At 37.6% G+C, this 19,617-nt stretch overlaps 1 protein-coding gene across 2 annotated transcripts in view; it reads left to right on the top strand.

Annotated features, from left to right (window-relative positions):
- The window catches only part of YWHAE (tyrosine 3-monooxygenase/tryptophan 5-monooxygenase activation protein epsilon), a 53,040-nt gene extending 40,756 nt beyond the window's left edge, over positions 1–12,284 (top strand). For both annotated transcript variants that reach the window (XM_025851303.2, XM_073879328.1), the window contains exons 3-6: positions 3,895–4,001; positions 4,655–4,861; positions 6,332–6,468; positions 11,338–12,284. In XM_025851303.2, the coding sequence (XP_025707088.1) occupies positions 3,895–4,001; positions 4,655–4,861; positions 6,332–6,468; positions 11,338–11,390 (504 nt within the window). In that variant the 3' untranslated portion in view covers positions 11,391–12,284. The remainder of the gene's footprint in view (positions 1–3,894; positions 4,002–4,654; positions 4,862–6,331; positions 6,469–11,337) is intronic.
- The last annotated feature ends 7,333 nt before the right edge of the window (positions 12,285–19,617 follow it).

Below are 19,617 nucleotides of genomic sequence, written 5' to 3' on the forward strand. Positions count from 1 at the left end.
GGCGCCCTTGGATATTTTATTTTAAAGTTTTATTAATTTAATCTCTATACCCAGTGTGGGGCTTGAACTCATGACCCCATGATTGGGAGTCGCATGCTCTTTCTGGCTAAGCCAGCCAGGTGCCCCAGGTTTTGGACATCTTTTTTAAGATTGATTGATTGATTGATTTGAAAGCGAGAGCGCACGAGTGGGGGGAGGGGCAAAGAGGAAGGGAGAAGCAGGCTCACCACTGAGCAGGGAGCCTGACAGATGGGGCTCCATCCCAGGATCCTGGGATCATGACCGGAGCCGAAGGCAGGTGCTTAACTGACTGAGCTACCTAGGTGCCCCAGTTTTGGACATTTATATTTTATTTTTATTTTTTAATTTTTTAAAAGATTTTTTATTTGGCAGAGAGAGACAGCGAGAGAGAGAACACAAGCAGGGGGAGTGGGAGAGGGAGAAGCAGGCTTCCTGCTGAGCAGGGAGCCTGATGTGGGGCTCGATCCCAGGACCCTGGGATCATGACCTGAGCTGAAGGCAGACGCTTAATGGCTGAGCCACCCAGGCGTCCCAGGTTTTGGACATTTTAGATCACAGCCTAGTACGCATGTGTTGTATACATGTGTAATAACATTTTATATTTTAATGGATTTGCATTTTTACTTACCTGGATTAGGGAATATAGTCTATACAATATTTCAGGAAAGAGATGAAGAATTTTTCTCTGGAAGCTACAGAGGGCGTTCAGTTTTGAACACCACACAAGTAGAGAAATAATCTTTATTTTTGTTGTAGTTAGCTGCAAAATGCTTCATTGAGTGACTTGAAATTACCATTCAGGAGAATTTAGCAAGTGTTTTTGTACCTCTTAAGAACCACACAGGGGCGCCTGGTTGGCTCAGTCGTTAGGCATCTGCCTTCGGCTTGGGTCATGATCCCAGGGTCCTGGGATCGAGCCCCACATCGGGTTCCCTGCTCAGCGGGAAGCCTGCTTCTCCCTCTCCCACTCCCCCTGCTTGTGTTCTCTCTCTGGTTGTGTCTCTCTCTGTCAAATAAGTAAATACAATCTTTACAAAAAAAACCCCACACAATTTGCTAGGTGCTGTGGGTGTGAAGATGAGACAAATAACGTTACTATCCTTATGGAGGCTCAGTCTAGTCATTTTTTTTTAATTTTTTATTGTTAATCACCATACATTACATCATTTCGTTTTTGATGTAGTGTTCCATGATTCGTAGTTTGTGTATAACACCCAGTGCTCCATGCAGAACGTGCCCTCTTTAATACCCATCACCAGGCTAACCCATCATCCCACCCCCCTCCCCTCTAAAACCCTCAGTTTGTTTTTCAGAGTCCATCATCTCTCATGGTTTGTCTCCCCCTCCGATTTTCCCCCTTCATTCTTCCCCTCCTGCTATCTTCTTTTTTTTTAAACATATATTGTATTATTTGTTTCAGAGGTACAGATCTGTGATTCATCAGTCTTGCACTGTTTTTTTTTTTTAATAGAATAGAAAATGCTAGAGGGCATTGGACATTTCATGAAGTTATTGTTTCAGATACTGTATTTCTTTATATAAATATATGTATAAATATATGTAATTTTTCTTACTGTACAGTAGCCATTGATGTGGTCAGTGGTTTTCAGCCAGAGGTGATTTTGCTCTTCAGAGAACATTTGGCAATCTTTGAAGACATTCTTGGCTGTCACAACTTGGAGGGTGCTACTGGCATCCAGTGGGTAGAGACAGGGATGCTGCTTGCTGTATATCTAGGACAGCACCACACAACAAAGAGTTATCTGGCCCAGAATGTCAATAGGACTACTGCAGAAACTGATCCTGGTGAAAGAGGCACATATATACACATTTAGAATACAGCGAGGGACATTTACAGGAAGACTCCCGAAGTAGCCCGGGGAATGAAATCGGTAGGAAGAAGGAAAACAAACTACCCCCCCCCCTTTTTAAAGGATTTTATTTATTTGTGTGAGAGAGAGCACAAGCAGGGGGAGTGGCAGGCAGAGGGAGAAGCAGGGTCCCCGCCAGGCTAGGAGTCTGATGGCGCAGGACTCGATCCCAGGATCCTGGGATCATGACCTGAGCTGAAGGCAGAATGCTTAACAGACTGAGACACCCAGGCATCCCCAGAAACTACATTTATTAATTATCTACCACCTCTGTTGGACACTGTTCTGAATGGGGAGATATTTATTATAAAGTACGTATAATTGTGCAAGGTAGGGTATTTAAATGACCCTGTAAAGAATAGGTTATTGTTTTACTTTATAGATGGGAAAACTAAGGTTCTGAGTGCTTAACATACTTGGGGTCACAACGAAGGATATCAGTGTGTCCATTAACCTCAAATATGTTGGAACAAGAATATGGATTGTCAGTAGAAAAGTTTGGTGTCTCAGCAGGATGATGAAACGAGAAAGTTAAAAGTGCTGAAGAGAGAGAAGTCTGTGCTAAATTGTGGCATTTGGACTAAGTAGGAAAGGAAGCAAAGAGAGGGACTGATAAATCGGGGAAAGATGAAAGATTCAAGAGGCTGGGTGTCTTGATGTGTCCCTAAGTAGGAATAACAGGAATAAAGGAAGTAAAAAGTGAAGTTACAGTCAAGTAGTAAAATAGTAGAATTTAAGACTTGGATAAAGCAACAGTTAGGGATATTGACAAAAAAGGTCATGGAGTTGAGATCAAGGAACTGTGTTGAAAGGAACATGGGTGTAATACCTTGGTGTGATACTAGGAATTAGAGGAATAGGCTATGAATATGGATGAAAGACCTCTAGAGATCCACTGATGACAAATTCTTAGAAATTAGAACATAGAGGATGAGCTTCCAAAGAGGAGCCGTTTGGAGTAGTAGCCAGTTATGCTGAGTCAGTGGGGAGCTAGGAGAATTCAGAAGTTGTCTTGGTCCTCCACTAATTGCCACTTGAGAAGACACAAGGGAGGTAGTTTATTCAGGAAAGATCCAGATGAGATTATAGAAGAGAGAATAGGGGAATTCTTTACCCTGGAAAGAAGGTTCCAGAGGGCATAAGAAGAACTTGGAAAGGTCAGCATTGTCACCATGAATTAATAGAAAACAGAGAACAAGGTAACGTATGTGTATTCGGTGGTGGTATGCATTTTTAGTGTGATAAATTTTAGATAAGTGGTGATATTTACTTTAGTATACAGATTTTTGGTGCCAATAACGGACTGTGGATCTCAGCCACTAAAGTGATTGGCTATTGAACATAGTAGTGGTTAGGAATATGAGCATTGGAGGCAGACTGTGCCTGGGTTTGAATTTTTATTCCATCCCTTGTAAACTGTGACCTTAGGCTTTATAGCCTGTCTGGGTTCAAATCCTGGATCTCCCTCTTGAAGTTCTTTTAAGTTGTTGATTTTTGGCCAAATACCATAATCTTTGCTTTCCCATGTAAATGGAGACAAAGGTTTCTACCTCATTAAATATGCTAATTAATAAAAATGTGCAGCATTTAGTTAAGTACTAATTAGTGTTACTCTCAGTTCTGTAGCTGAATCATAAGGTTGTTGGTTGTTGTTTTTTTTGTTTTGTTTTTTTAAGATTTTATTTTTAATCTCTACACCCTTTGTGGGGCTGGAACTCAACTGTGAGATCAAGAGTCACATGCTCCACCAGCCAGGTGCCCCTTGTGTGGTGGTGGTGGTGGTTTTTTTTTTAAAGCACTAAACTAACAGCATGTAGAAGAAAGATAATTACTATAACCTGGAGACAACTTTTCTCTGCTTTTTTATCAAGAGTGGGGAAGAAGGTTTGGAGAGAGATGTTTGTTATGTTTACTGTGGTTCTCTTCCTCAAAACTAGAGGGAGAATGTGTCAATTTATGTAATTTCTTAGACTTAAACTTTTTTTTTTTTTTTTTTTTCCAGGTTGAGACTGAGCTAAAGTTAATCTGTTGTGACATTCTGGATGTACTGGACAAACACCTCATTCCAGCAGCTAACACTGGCGAGTCCAAGGTTTTCTATTATAAAATGTAGGTTCTATACTAGAAGGGAAAATGTCAGATTAAATGTTGGCCCCCTTAGAAGTATCACTTTTTCTGTGTAGGTGTTCAACTTATTGAAAGAATAGTTGGTTAATGTTAGAAGGATAGTTACAAGGGAGGAAGGATTTTTAAAACTTAATTTTTGAGTGCTCATTTGTGTATTCACTGCTAATGAATAATTATTGTTGAATTTAAGGTGGTCAGACTGTTTAAGAGTACTAGATTTTATCTATTTGCATTTGTTTTTGTGTGGAGTTACCCACCAGCTGTAGCAGTGTATTACAGAGTTCAGTTTTAACATTTTATGTAGAAGTTTTATTTCACAGTTAACAAACTGTCACGCCATTTTTTTGGAACCACTTTTTTATGTTTAATTCTAGTCAGCGATACATTTGTTGATTTTTGAGGCTTTCCAGTTAATTTCTCTAGGATTTTGCTTATTTGGTATTCTGAACTCTGAGGAGGAAAACTGAATAGTCCCATCTTTGCTGAAAGAGACTTTGTGAAATTATCGAAGTATCCATTTCATCATTAAATATATTTTTGTCACATATTTCATTTTATAGACTATAAAATTTTGACAGTTTACTTTCATTTAAAAAGTTATTTTTCCTAATTCTATTTATTTTGTTTTGTTTTAGGAAAGGGGACTACCACAGGTATCTGGCTGAATTTGCCACAGGAAATGACAGGAAGGAGGCTGCAGAGAACAGCCTAGTGGCTTATAAAGCTGCTAGTGATATTGCAATGACAGAACTTCCACCAACGCATCCAATTCGCTTAGGTCTTGCTCTCAACTTTTCCGTATTCTACTATGAAATTCTTAATTCCCCCGACCGTGCCTGCAGGTAAGTCATGGAAGAGAAACAAAAGCTCTCACTGTGAAAGTGAAAAAGAGTTACAAAAGAGAGTTGTTTCGTTTCCTGGGATTGCCTTTGCAGCCTTGGCCATGTAACAGAGAATTCTTTTGGCTCTTAATGAAACTGTTTGGATGATTTTAAGACCAACCCTATCTCAATTCACTAGGATAGCAGTTTTGGATTATGTTGATGGGGGAAAAAAAAAATTTTTTTTTTTTTTTTTGATGGGGAAAATTTTTGTTGGTAGGTTGACTTTTTTTAACTTTATAGTGGGAGAGTGGAATTGTAATAGAATTTTTTTAATATTAGCTTTTAGTCTTTGTAGGCATGTTAATATAGTTATGCTCTTAGTGTACATATTTTTTATTATGAGCCGTTCTCCATCTTTCTTGGTTCCCCCATTTTTTAAATTTTTTTTTAAGATTTTATTTGACAGAACATAAGTAGGGGGAGCAGCAGAGGGAGAGGGAGAAGCAGGCGCCCCAGTGAGCAGGGACCCCCGATGTGGGTCTCGATCCTAGGATCCTGGGATCATGACCCGAGCCAAAGATAGATGCTTAACTGACTGAGCCACACAGGCGCTCCTATGCATTTGCTTTAATTTTTAGTGTTCCATTCATGCTCTTCTCCTACCCTTTAAGATGAGTTCATATTTGACTTCCTAATTTTCTCATTCTCTAGGGTTTCTTAAGTACTTTCTCCAGAGTAGCACTTCATACTTGTTTTGTAATAGTTTTATGTATCAGTCCTCTATTCTTACATGTTCATTGTGGACTGGGAGTGTTTCTTCTGTTTCTCCACTAGTGTCCCGCATCACTTGGTGTACATACAGCGTACCCAGTAAATGTTGATTTTGTTTCTTTCAAATTCTAGCAAATGGCTTATATATCGTATTTCTGTGAGTTCTATATTGCCTTTTTTTTTTGTTTTGCTTTCGTTAACATTAAATTCTTTGGAATTAAACTGAGCTATCCAACATTTCATCTTTTTACATTAAAATTTTAAATAAGTGAGCTGTTGACTAGAACTTGGTAATACTTTTATTATGCATATATTTTGGTGGTGGTTCAGGATAGAATTTGGTCTGTGTATTCTGTTTACTGATATGCTTGTCAAAAGCCTAGTAAGAAATGGTGCTCTGGGGCGCCTGGCTGGCTCAGTTGGGTAGAGCATGTGACTCTTGGTCTTGAGGTCAGGAGTTTGAGCTCCACATTGGGGGAAATGTTTTATGTTTTTTGTTTTTAGAAAGAAGTATTCCAAAAATCTGCCTCCGAATTTGCTAGATAAAAAATTAAATAGAAAGTTAATTTTCATCACTTATATCTGTTTTTCCTTTATTTCAGTATTTAAAACCCAAGATACTCAGTGTCGCTATTACATACTGTAGGATAACTGAAGAAAAAGATTGATTTCTAACATGTCATTTCTGTTTTGTAATATATTTATGTATACCTTTAGGTTGGCAAAAGCAGCTTTTGATGATGCAATTGCAGAACTGGATACGCTGAGTGAAGAAAGCTATAAGGACTCTACACTTATCATGCAGTTGTTACGTGATAATCTGACACTATGGACTTCAGACATGCAGGGTGATGGTAAGGAAACGCCGGAGTTAAATGCAGCTCTTCCAGTTGTTGGGTCTTTTTACTCTTAGGAATTCCTTGGTATTTCTTCACGTTAAGCTACAGTTTAGACTCAGCCTATTCTCCAAACTATCAAGTTTTAATTATTGCCTTTATAACAAATGATCTCAAAGTCCAGTTTTCATTTGGGGCTATACAATAATGTAAAAGACTTGTTTGGAAAGGGGGATCTTTTTTTAATATTCGAAGCTTTAAAGTTTTGTCTCTAATGTTAGCTAAACTTAATTTGCTTCTCTTACTGTTTTGGAAGATGGAGGCAGGAAGCAGCTCATTTTATCTTTCCCAGATTCAATTTTAGGGATCTAAGTAATTGTATTTGAATGTCACGATCACTGCTTGGCTGACCAGTATCCTCAGGTTAAAACTAGATGGTGTCAGTAAATATGAATCATCTTCTCTGTGGAAATCTTTATCTAAAGAAGGAACTTGTTTGTCTCTGGATTTTATAGAGCAAATGGAATGTCCTGCTCTTAGTCCTTATTTAAGAGGTCTGGTGTAGTCTCTGTTTTTGTTGTTTTAGTTATAAATAGTATTTTACAAAACTTAGTCTTGTGATGGGGGTTAATATTTATCCTCTAAATGCCCAAATTTGTCATAATTGTTGATTTTCAAGGAGATTTTATTCTGCTTATTCCAAAGAATCCTTTTTATCCATTATAGATCATTGAAGAGTGGGTGGGGGGAGGTGGAGGGCACAGAGTGCAAAAACTAGAGTGATGTGACCATTTTATGAGCTAGCTTTACAGTTGGTGGTGGTGGTGGTATGGGAAGTGGCAACAAAAAGTTTGTCAATTTTAGTTGCAGATCCTTTAAAGAGTATATTACCCAAACTGAATCATATGTTGTATTGCTTGAGGCTGGCTGTGTCTGTTGGTTAAGCCAGCATGCTGGACTGTGTTTGGAATCGTTACACTTCTTAAATGTACCTCTGAAAATGGGTTTTTCCGGGCTTGTATGTTGTGTTTCCTTACTCTGGAAGGATAGAGTCAGATTTTAGACTTCTTAGCTACTAAAGTGAGAATTAGGTGACTCATTTAAAGCCAACTAGCTTTATGAAATATTTAGCTATTTGACTAAGGTTGGTTTGAGATATGTGGCATATGTGACCTACTTGCACACTGACCCAACAAAGCCAGATGGAGCCACATACTACTTTCCAACACAGCACTTCAGGCAGGCAACCTCTACCAGTCTGTGGGATTCAAAACCAGTTTACCATCTCTGAACTAATGACTTGAGGTTCCTTCCAGCTTTAACATTCTGTTGTATTCTAAACAATTAACTACTCAGAAGAATGGCCAATCAGCTGTGGACTCTTCACAGTCACCCTCAGCTCAGAGAAGACTAATAACTCTCCCTGTTTGAGGGGATAAAAGGAAAACATGTGGAGAGTTTGGTAAGCGGTATTGACTTAAGTAAGCTATATACCCCTCTGACCTCTGGGGGCATTTTTCTGAGGGTGAAAATAACAAGGTCACCTGGGTTGAAACATTGCCTTTTTTAGATATTTCATGCCAACTTTTATAACTAAGCTTGCGAGATTATAAAATTAAGTGGAAATAAAGTATATTTTCTAATGTTACTTTTATTTATCACTGGTAACCAATAATTGATTAATCAAAGTAAACTATAGGTCATTCTGTTTTTACATAGAACCAAAGATAATTCTTTTTCTTGGTAATCAAACATTTATGAAATAGATTGCCTTTTACAATAGGGTATTTTCTTGAAACTACTTTACATAGTTGCAAAGGTTCTTTGTACAGAGATTTTTTTTTTTTTTTAAGATTTTATTTATTTATTTCACAGAGAAGAGATAGGGAGAGCAGGAACACAAGTAGGGGGAGAGTGGGAGAGGGAGAAGCAGGCTTCCCCGCCAAGGAGGGAGCCCGATGAGGGGCTCCATCCCAGGACCCCGAGCCAAAGGCAGACACCCAGCCAACTGAGCCACCCAGGCGCCCCTGTACAGAGATGTTTTATTACATTTCAGCATAGATTTCTCTTTAATCCTAAAACAGTTTATTTATTTATAAAGATTATTTATTTGAGAGAGTGAGAATGAGAGAAAGAGAGTACATGAGAGGGGGGAGGGTCAGAGGGAGAAGCAGGCTCCTCACTGAGCAGGGAGCCGGATGTGGGACTCGATCCCGGGACTCCGGGATCATGACCTGAGCCGAAGGCAGTCGCTTAACCAACTGAGCCAGCCACCCAGGCGCCCAACAGTTTTATTTAAATGTAGTAAAATCCACTTGCTTCATAGTTCTTATGACTTTGTAAATTGGACCATTGATTAAATTTGGTTGAAACAGACTAATTTTTATTTAAGAGCTTTGTGATAAAATATTTGAAATTATGAAACATACGTTTAACAGTGAGAAATTCAAGTAGTCTCTGGACATTTTAGTGAAATTAACAAATTATCTGAATTTACAAATTGTTGTAGGTACTAGTAATTTATTTGCTATTTTCCTAAAAGGTATAGTATTACATATACTATATGAAAAATGGTTTTTATTAAATTAGTTTTATTAATTTGGTTTTTGTGACTTAGAATCTCTGCAAAATTGCAGTCATGAAATTGGCAGCTTCCCAGGATATTGGATTTAGTTGAGCATTATTTAGATAGTTTTCTCCTTTTTAATTGTATTATGAAAAATGGTGTAAAAAAACACTTGAATTAAAGGTTTCTAAAGGAAGAAATGTATATGTGATTCCCGAGCTTTTACTGAGATGTTTTTGTTTTTTTTTAACTGCAAAATATGTTTACTTCTGTCTGTGTTGGAACATCTTTATAAACATTACCACTATTTCTCATCAAGTGATTTCAGTCCTTTTCTCTTAACCTGTGGACCATTTCATACACAAGTCCATAGAAAAGAAATGTGTGTTCTCTGCCTGTTCCCTTCTTCCCCCCAAATCAGGAAACAGTGGGCAAAGAAATACATATCCAGAGAAACCTTTTTCCCCCCTTCTGTGTACCTTTTAAGAGGATATTATTTCATCCTTTTAAAGGTAAGAAGAACAGATACTTTGTAGAGTGAAGTTTATACAAAGTTAAAAAGACCCAAATCTGACTCCCCTAAATCATTGATGTTTTCTTTTGTCCTGCTCTCCCGGGTTTATTTTTCTTGTAATGTTGCTTTCATGTGATTGTTCTCCCTCCCTTTCTCCTTGCAATATAGATTCCTAAAGGAAAATCCAACTCTTCCTTTCCTAAAAACTCTACTTTGTAAGTCATTATCATGGCACAGCAAATTCTGCTTTTTAGTTTTGGTTCTTCACTAATCATGCCTGCATATATCATCATCCTTTTGCTTACAAAACTGCCTGTTCTACATTCTAGGATGTGAAACCTTCTAAGACAGTTATGATCTGCTACCCCTGTCTACCTCTGGTTGGGTGTAACTCATCTGACAATATTCTATGCCAAAGTTACTTGGAACTTTTGGCAAATCTAATGGTTGCTTATAAGTGAATTAGAGTGTGCTCTGTTGTTAACCATATTTTCGCAGTGTATTGCTGTTAAAAATGAGCGTGAATGTTCCTATCATTTCCTAAGTTTGAATACATTTTTTGGGGAACCATTGGGTGGTGCATCATTTCTTTCCTCAGTAAATGGTTTTTTGTCTTTCTTTGCATGTCTTTTTCTATATATATGAGTCAAAAATCTTTAAGTACTTTTTAAGAGTCACATTTCAATATCAGACATTTTTGTCAGAGAAGAAAATTTAAAATGTTTAAAACTATATTTACATAATCCTTGTTGCTGTAACTGCATTGTTTATCATACCAAGGTCTTTCAGACTGTTTAAAAAGCACTCCTCGGGTTAAATGCTTTATGTTGGTATGCAGCCAGTCTTAGTGTCATTTGTCCATCCTAATTACCAAGCAGTATGAATGGATGGATTGTCTGAACCGTAATGATTGTTGGATTAGTTAATTGATACTTATTTTGATTCAAACTATTAACTACATAGGAATTGTAGTGATTTGTTAAAGCACAAAACAGTGTAACTTTTACCTGTTTCATTATTATTTAGCAAAAGCCTGCATGCTTTCTCTATTATGGCTGACTTATTTAATGCTTATTAATAGGTAGATGACTCTCCAGTGAGTAGGCTGGCTTTCTGTTGCATGTCATAGTGCAGTTGAAACTCCTCAGGCCAATCATCATGTTTTAAGGGAAGAGAAAAATGGCATGAGAGAACTGGTCCAAATGCCCCTTCTTTAATAACCTCAGCGGTCTGGTTTACTTTAAGCATGCCGTTTCACTCTGGAGTAAGAAATTTGGTTTATGGTTTGGTGTGACTGGCTAAGATACAAAATGTAAACTCTTTTAAAAAAAAAAGCAGAACCCGTCCTCTAAAACTATAGGACTTCTTTGGAGCATTTTACTGCTCAGTTTTCTACTGAAGCATTTCACATGGAGCTTGTTGGGTAGATTTTACCAAAAAAACTAAGTACCCTTGATTCTTGAAGAGGTGAGGTTATTGAGAAAGAGTATTTTGGCCCAAGATATACATGAAAGCTTGAAAATCATTTAGTAATATGGTTACCTTGGCTGTCTATGTTTAAGAGCTTATTTAGCATAAAGATAGTTCTACTGTGCATCAGTTTTTTTCATCCTGATTATTGACCATTCAGGACCTTGATCCAGCAGCAATTCTTGGCTTAGGCCTCTCGGGTGTCGAGGAGGATAGAAGTCCTTTGGCTGTCTGTGTTTAATACCATTTGTAGCAAATATAAGGAGTCTATGCTTGGAATGATACCACAGAGTCTAATTTAGTCAGTATAAAATAATTAACTCATTCTTCTTTGCAGGTGAAGAGCAGAATAAAGAAGCGCTGCAGGATGTGGAAGATGAAAATCAGTGAGACATAAAAGCCAACAAGAGAAACCATCTCTGACCACCCCATTCCTTCCCATCCCACTCCCATTGGAAATTCCCTCCCATTGTCACTGAGAACCACCAAATCTGACTTTTACATTTGGTCTCAGAATTTAGGTTCCTGCCCTGTTGGTTTTTTTTTTTTTTTAAACAGTTTTCAAAAGTTCTTAAAGGCAAGAGTGAATTTCTGTGGATTTTACTGGTCCCAGCTTTTAGGTTCTTTAAGACACTAACAGGACTGCGTAGAGGCTTTTTCAGCATTACTGTATTGTCTCCTGCCAGATGTGGCAAGATCACCATTAGAAATGGAAATTACATTCGAAAGCCATTAAACTTCTAGGTGATGCAAGCATCTAAGAGAGAGGTTAATCACACTATAGAGGCATTGTGGTATCATTTTTCCTTTTTCTAATTGTTTAAATCGAATTTTATACCAATGTTTAAAATTAATTGGGTGTTAGCTTGAAGTGGTTAAAGATTGTTTGGAGAGTTGTTGTAATGGTTTTGCTGTAAAAAGTGTTTCAAACTCTGCTGAAATGTTGCTGAAAAGCATGGTGCTGGTAACAGTTCAACAATCCGTGGCTGCTCATTCTTGCCTACTTTTACTCTCCCTCTAAAGCAGGTTAGCATTGAAGGTGGTATGGAAAAGCCTGCATGCGTGTTCAATTCTTTGTTTCTTCTCCTTCCCTTTCCCCCAGGGCCCCCCCCCCCCCTTCGCTCGCTCAACCTCTTTTGTTCAGTATGTGTAACTTGAAGCTAATTTGTACTACTGGATATCTGACTGGAGCCACAGATACAGAATCTGTATTGTTCTTACTGAAACACAGCATGGAATTAACATTAAACTTAAATAAAACAAACCTAAATTAAAAATGCCAAATATTATTGCGCCTCCATCCTTTATCTTTCTAAAATAAACTCTAGTCCAAACACATTGACAGTATTGTTTGCCTGAATGTGGAAAGATTCCTCCCCTTCTTCCACAAGTCACTTGTGTTTCCCAAAGATGATGTGTATTTTTAGAAAAAAAAACTTCCTTTACCTGTAACCTGGTTGTTGAAGACCACTGAATAAGAACACCCAAGTCAATTCATTACTATCCTATCTTCTCAATCAGGTAGCAGCACGGTATTTATTTTAATCATTAAAGTACAAACTCATACTTACACAAGGTGTAATTATGGATTATTTTCTAGCATGGAATTTTGGGTTGTAAACCAAATAGGGCTGAATGTGTCAGAATAATCTTCCTTAGGCTGAAGTAAAATTACTTTACCGCCCCATTACCACTTCTTAAAGGTCAGTGGCAGGAGCAGAAAAGAATAATTATATTCATTCTCAGTAGTACATGTACACATGGTAGAACTGTGTAGCCACCCCCTTACTAGAGACACTCATTGTTAAGTAGTTTCTTCCAGAAATAGTTTATACATCAGTGTGTGTAGGTATTTAGTTACTATAGACCATTCTGTATCAGGCATTTAGATCTAATTTGAGTGACTTTGTGACCTGGATGTACTCCTGAATTTTTAAAACTAGTTGACTCCTTTTGGACATTCAGATTGTTTCCAGCCTTGCTATTATAAATGGTGCTGCATTAAATATCCTTGTAACTATCTCCACTTAAATATTTGCATGTGTATTTGTATGATACATTTCTGGATTTCCTGTGGGAGGGGATATAACTTTTCAACTGATAAAATATTGCCCATTTCCTTCCAAAGGGGTTGTTCCACTTTTATAGCGTGTCTCTCCCCCCCCCACCATCAGCAGTGTATGAGAGTAATCAGCTTCATCACCACACTTGACTCATTGCTAAATGAAATGTTGACACCAAAAGTGTACCCTGCCTTAATTCTCAGTAGTGAAGACTTAGGAAATTAACAGAATAGTGATGTGTCCTAGTACTTTTTATCTTATTAAAATATATGTATGCCCATAATTAGAATAAACAGGGTTTTTTTGTATTGCTATTCCATTAGATGGTTGGAGAGATGTGGATCTATGTCCAAGAGATTTTCAGGTTGATATGTTCTTTTTCCAGCAGTAAAGTGGTCGAATGTCTGCTGCATCAAGGTCCAAAACTGAAGGAAGGAATTCTTAAAATTCTGTCACAGATTTTTAAAGATAATGGGACTCGGGGTTTTGCTGTCCGCTCCAATACTAAACACTAATGCACAGGTGCCTGGGCTTGAAGAGTCAAACACATGGGTAATGTTTTTACAAAATAGTCTGGCTAGTAGGGGCGATTTCTGTCAAGTTATGCTGTTACAGGTGTGTGTTTAGTGAAAGCGTTCTCTAGTTGGCTCTGTGGATGGACTTACTGGATTCAGCAAACTCAGGATGCCATGAGCATGTTCAAGAATGTGGCAATCTTGGTATGGAGAGAAAAGAACTTGCCACCCAAAGAAGCCATTAATGGCACTTGGGGAAGGATTGTGGTGATTGGTTCAGGTCTTTAGATCCCTATAAAAAATTGGAAGACAGGCAACCAGGGAAGACTGCAGAAAGGTGACAGCCCTGTAAGGACAGTGTCACTCCCACTTCTCTCTGAGGTCTGAAAAGGTGGAGTTGTTTCAGCTGTTTAGTTCTCTGAGGATCAATTGGTTTCAGTAGAAACTCGAGATACCATTACAATTTGAATGCAATTTGTATTTCACTAAGAATGTTACAATTCTTAGTGTTTTGCTTTGAAAAAAAAGTCTTAAAAAAAATGTCTTAAACCCAAAGGTATTTTGAAATGTTGGAAGCACCAATAAATGTGTCTGTTCCTGCGCTTGGGTTCTGGAACTGGTGGCCAGGAAAATATCCAAAGTTATGTTTTGCTTCTTCAAGGAAGATGAGAATGAACTTTTAAGTTGGATTATTGTAAGGGGAATTTGATGGAATAAATTTAAACCTCTAACTTGGCTTCTGCCTTGAGAGTTTAGTAAAGATCACAAATCAGCTGCTATGCTATTGATCCTAGGACAGGAGAGTGAGCATGCTGAGATGGCATTTTTTTTTAAAGATTTTATTTATTTATTTGACAGAGACACAGCGAGAGAGGGAACACAAGCAGGGGGAGTGGGAGAGGGAGAAGCAGGCTTCCCGCAGAGCAGGGAGCCCGATGCGGGGCTCAATCCCAGGACCCTGGGATCATGACCTGAGCCGAAGGCAGCCGCTTAATGACTGAGCCACCCAGGCGCCCCTGAGATGGCATTTTAAAGATGAATCTTGCTTTGTTTTAAAAATTGTAACAAGTAATAGGAGTCACTGGTGAAATTCTAGGATGGGTCGTTAAAGGAACTGTGAGCTTTTAGAGGAAGTTATTGTGGATCCAGTTGGCTAAGCAAAATTAAGCCCTATCTTGATTTATATATCATTTGAGTTACTAATCCTGTAGTTGATAGAACAGCTAATAGCTAACATTCAGCATTGGCCATGTATCAGGCACTGTGAGAATTTTTTTAATTTTAAAGATTTTTATTAGCACGAACACGGAGGGGGGAGGGGCAGAGGGAGAGGGACAAGCAGACTCCCCACTGAGCGTGGAGCCAGAAGTGGGCCTTGATCCCAGGACCCTGAGACCATGACCTGAGCCATAGTCAGGCGCTTAACTGAGCCACCTAGGTGCCCCAGCACTGTGCTCGTTATTAAGTAGTGTCTAATCTAGCACATAAATACTCAATAGTTCTGTGAGTTGTCACCTGCATTTTGCAAATAGGGAAACAGGGAGAAAGTGAACTTGGCCAAAGCCACATAGCTAGTTGTATTCAAACAGGATTCATAGTTGGGTTTGTACAACTACAGAGCCCATGTTCTTAACCATTACGCTGTTCTACCTTTTTGTTTATCAAAATTCTTAATGTTTGAAATATTTTCTCTAAAGTGACCATTTAAAAATATATTTTAACGTTTCTGAGATCATCTGTCTTGCAATTGATATACTCCTTTTCAAAAGCTATAATATGCATGTTAAGAAACGAGCCCTGTGCTGTCTCAGTTACACTACTTTGGGGAAGACCCTGGGTTTGGCACTCTTACAGGATCAACTCACTGTGCCAGGTTGTATGTAGAGGTCTGCTATGTGTAAGGGAGGGCTGAAAATTGTTTTTCTTAAAAAGTGCCTTGCTTTTTGGACATTTGCTGCTTTCGTAATTGAAGTACAAGTGTGTACTTGCACACCCGGGAAGTAGGAATCCTGTCCAGAGGCTACTTCTAAAGCTACGATTGACCATTCTTCCAGTTGTGCTGAAACTCCTGGCACTCATGCTTCCATCCTATATTGTTTGTTTCTAGGTCTTCCCCCAGGCCCTTTCTTTTCCATTTAAAATTCTGGTGTTTATAGGTTTGGGATGATAACAGGCCACAGTAACTGCTGAGTCCCCTCAGAATTTGTTTTTGATGGAATTCTAGGAACAACTTTTAAGAACATTTTTCCCCCACTAAGCCTTGTTCCTCATTAAGATGTAAGCCAGAACACTTGAGAGATGCTCATTTTGCCTAGGTAGATGATAATTGTTAATTGGCATTTAGATTTATAGAATAATCTGTTGTGACGATGTGGAGAAACATTCTCATATACTGTTGGCATTCTTTTTAAGTTTTATATTCAAGTATAAAGAAAATACTTCAGAAGCATACAGCTTAATAAACTCCCACAAAGGGAATACACTGTTTAACCATCACTCACATCAATAGAACAAGACCAGCATCCTAGAAGACTCTCTCATGCCCCCTTCTCAGTCTGTAATTACCCGCTTACTCCTGCAACCGAAACCAGTATCTTGATCATTGCTAGCAGTTAGTTTTGCCTGTTTTTGAACTTACATGAAAGGAATCATACAGCATTTTTTCCCCTCAATATTATGTGCGATCACTCCATGTTGTCTGTGTTCATGGCTATGTAAGTACTCAGTTGTATTAGTATACCACTGTGTAGTCTGTGGGTGGACATTGGATGATTTTCCATTTTGGGGTGTTACCAGTAATGATATTATAAGGACGTTCTTGTACATATCTTTTGGCATATACATATAGGCATCAGTGTTGCATATATACCTGAGAATGGAATTACTGGGTTGTGGGGAATACATATGTTCAGCTTTTGTAGATAATTGCAAAACAGTTTTCTAAAGTAGTTGTGCTGTTTTACAGTCCTTCCAGCAATGTATGAGAATCTTAGTTGCTCCACATCCTCACTGGCATTTGGTATGACCACTGGTTTTAGTTGTCTTCTTATGGGTATGTTGTGGAATCGCATTCTGGATTTAATTGGCACTTTCCTGATGACTAAAGAGACTGAACACTAAAATATGTCTACTGGACATTTGTATATCCTCTTTTGTTAAATACCCACTTTTGCCTGTTTTTCTGTTGAGCTGTCATTTTCTTATTGATATGTAGAAAATCTTTATATATTAGGAATAGAGTACGTTTTTGGAGTTGTTACTGCAATTCTATATTCTGCGCTCTGCTTTTTCATTATCTTGGTGTCTTTTGACAAACATGTTAATTTTAATGTAGTCTAATTTATCCATATTTTCCTTTAAGGTAAGTGTTTTATATATTTTATTTAAGAAATATTTCCATACCCCAAGCTCATTAATCTTGTTATTTTTCTGGAAGCATTGTTTGACCTAGCATATCTAGATCTAGAATCATCTAGAATTTATTTTGTATGTGGTAGTAGGGAGATGTTAAAAATAATACTTTCCTGTATGGATATTCAAAAGAGCCAGCACCACATATTGTTTCATTGGTCTGTTTGTCTCGGTGCCACTGCAACTCTGTATGTTCAGTATCTGGTAATGTGAGTCCTCCAGCTTTTTGTTCTTCAAGATTGCACTGGTTGGTCTTGGCTCTTTGCATTTCCATATATTTTTTAGAATTGGCTTATCCATTTCAATAGTAGAACGGCAACAACAAAACCTGCTGCAGTTTTGATAAGGATTTTATTCCATAAATAAATTTGGGAAGAATTAATATCTTTACACAATTATGTCTTTTTGATCTATGAACATCGTATATTTCTCCATTTCTCTAGATCATTAATTTTTTTTCAGTAATGTTTTGTAGTTTTCTTTGTAGAGGTCTGATACCTTTTGTTGGTCTTATTCCTGTGTTTTTTATTTTTTGATGTTATTTTAAATACTATTTAAATTTTTTCATTTTCATATTGTTGCTACTTAATTTTGACTGTTGTATATTATCTTGTATTCCATGACCTTGTTAATTTATTAATTCCAACAGTTTGATGTAGATTCTGTGACTTTTTTTTTTTTTTAAGATTTTATTTTTAAGTTATCTCTACACCCAACATGGGACTCGAACTTAAAACCGTGAGATCAAGAGTCGCATGCTCCGCCGACTGAGCCAGCCAGGTGCCCCGAGACAGGTTTTTTAGAGGATTATCTGACAAAATAAATGAAAGTTTAAACACATGCATCCTTTGCTTGTGTGTATGTATGCTCACAAATATATGCAGAATATGTCCATTTTAGCATTATAATAGCAAATTAGAAATAACCTAAATGCCCATCAATCATGGTACATCCTTGCTATGTACACTATGTTGTTTTAAAAAAATGAGATAAACCATTTCTGCTAATAAAAAAGATGTCTGCATATGTTAACTGAGAAAAGTAAGATATATAAGATACATAATCTTGCATGTAAAACAGGAAAAATGTATGTGTACTTGCCTATCTTTAGAAAATTTCTGAAAGATGTAACTTTTTAAAATAAACCCTCCAGCTTTCTATTAAGGTATAATTGACATATAAAGTGCATGTACTATACAGTTTGATAAGTTTTGGCATGTGTATATACCTGTAAAACTACCATAATGAAGATAGTCAATATAGCCTTCACCCTCACAAGTGTCTGTACTTTGTTATTTGCTCTCCTCCATTCCTGATCAAGCACTAATCTGCTTTCTGTTACATTAGTTTGCATTTTTTACAGTTTGATATAAATGGAATCCTATAGTGTGTACTCTGTTGTTTTTAGAGGGAGTGTCTGGCTTCTTTCACTCAGCATAATTGTTTTGAGATTCATCCATGTTGCATGTATCACTTCATTCCTTTTATTGCTAAGAAGTATTCCATTGTTATATACCACAATTTGTTTATTCACCTATTGATGGACAATTTGGTTGTTTTCAGTTTTTGTTTGTTACAAATAAAGCTGCTGTGAATGTTTGTGTACAAGTCTTTATGTGGGCATATATTTCCCTTTTTTTGTGGATAAGTAGAAGTGGAATGGTTGGATAGTATGATAGATGTATATTTAGCTTTTTAAAAGAAACTGTCAAACTCTTCTTCAAAGTGATCGTGCCATTTTATATTTCTGCAGCAGTGTCTGAAAGCTTTTCTTTTTCCACATTCTCTCCAGCACATTGTATTGCCAGTCTTTCATTTTTCCATTCTTATAGGTGTATAGTGGCATCTCACTGTGTGTGTGTGTGTGTGTGTGTGTGTGTGTGTGTGTGTGTGTGGTGTGTGTGTGTGTTTTAGTAGGCTCCACGCCTATCACAGAGCCCAACTCAGGCTTGAACTCACAACCCTGAGATCAAGACCTGAGCTGAGATTAACCAGTTGAGCCACCATGGCACGCCCCTCATTGTGTTTTTTAATATTTTCCTAATGACTAATGAAGTTGAGCATCTTTTTATGTGCTTACTTGCCATCTGTATATCTTTGATGAAGTATCTCTTAATAATAGAGTCTTTTGATCCATGAACAAGGTATATCTAATAGTTTAGGCATTCTTTAATTTCACCAATATTTTGTACTATTCGGTATACAGGTCTTTTCACTTTTGCCAGATTTCTAAATATTTCATGATTTTTGCTATTTTTGTAAGTTTCTGCTTATTTTTAGTTTCTTAATATTTTATTCATTTGAAGAGAGCGAGAGAGCACAAGCAAGGGGAGCAGTAGAGGAAGAGGGAGAAGCAGTCTCCCCCCTTAGTAGGGAGCCTGATGTGGGGCTCGATCCCAGGACCCCGGGATCATTACCTGAGCTAAAGGCAGATGCTTAACTGCCTGAGCCACCCAGGCGCCCCAGTTCCTGCTTTTTAAAATTCAATTTTTAATTGTTCATTGCTAGTGTATAGAATAAAATTTGATATTTGTGTATTGATATTATACCCTGTAACCTTGCTAAACTCTGTAACCTTGCTAAACTCACTCAAGAAGGGTTTTGGGTTTTTTTTGGTAGATCTCATCA

Source organism: Callorhinus ursinus, unplaced genomic scaffold (genome assembly GCF_003265705.2).
Source record: "Callorhinus ursinus isolate GAN/ISIS: 27379988/994484 unplaced genomic scaffold, GSC_fseal_2.0 scaffold34, whole genome shotgun sequence".
NCBI classification, from domain to species: domain Eukaryota; kingdom Metazoa; phylum Chordata; class Mammalia; order Carnivora; family Otariidae; genus Callorhinus; species Callorhinus ursinus.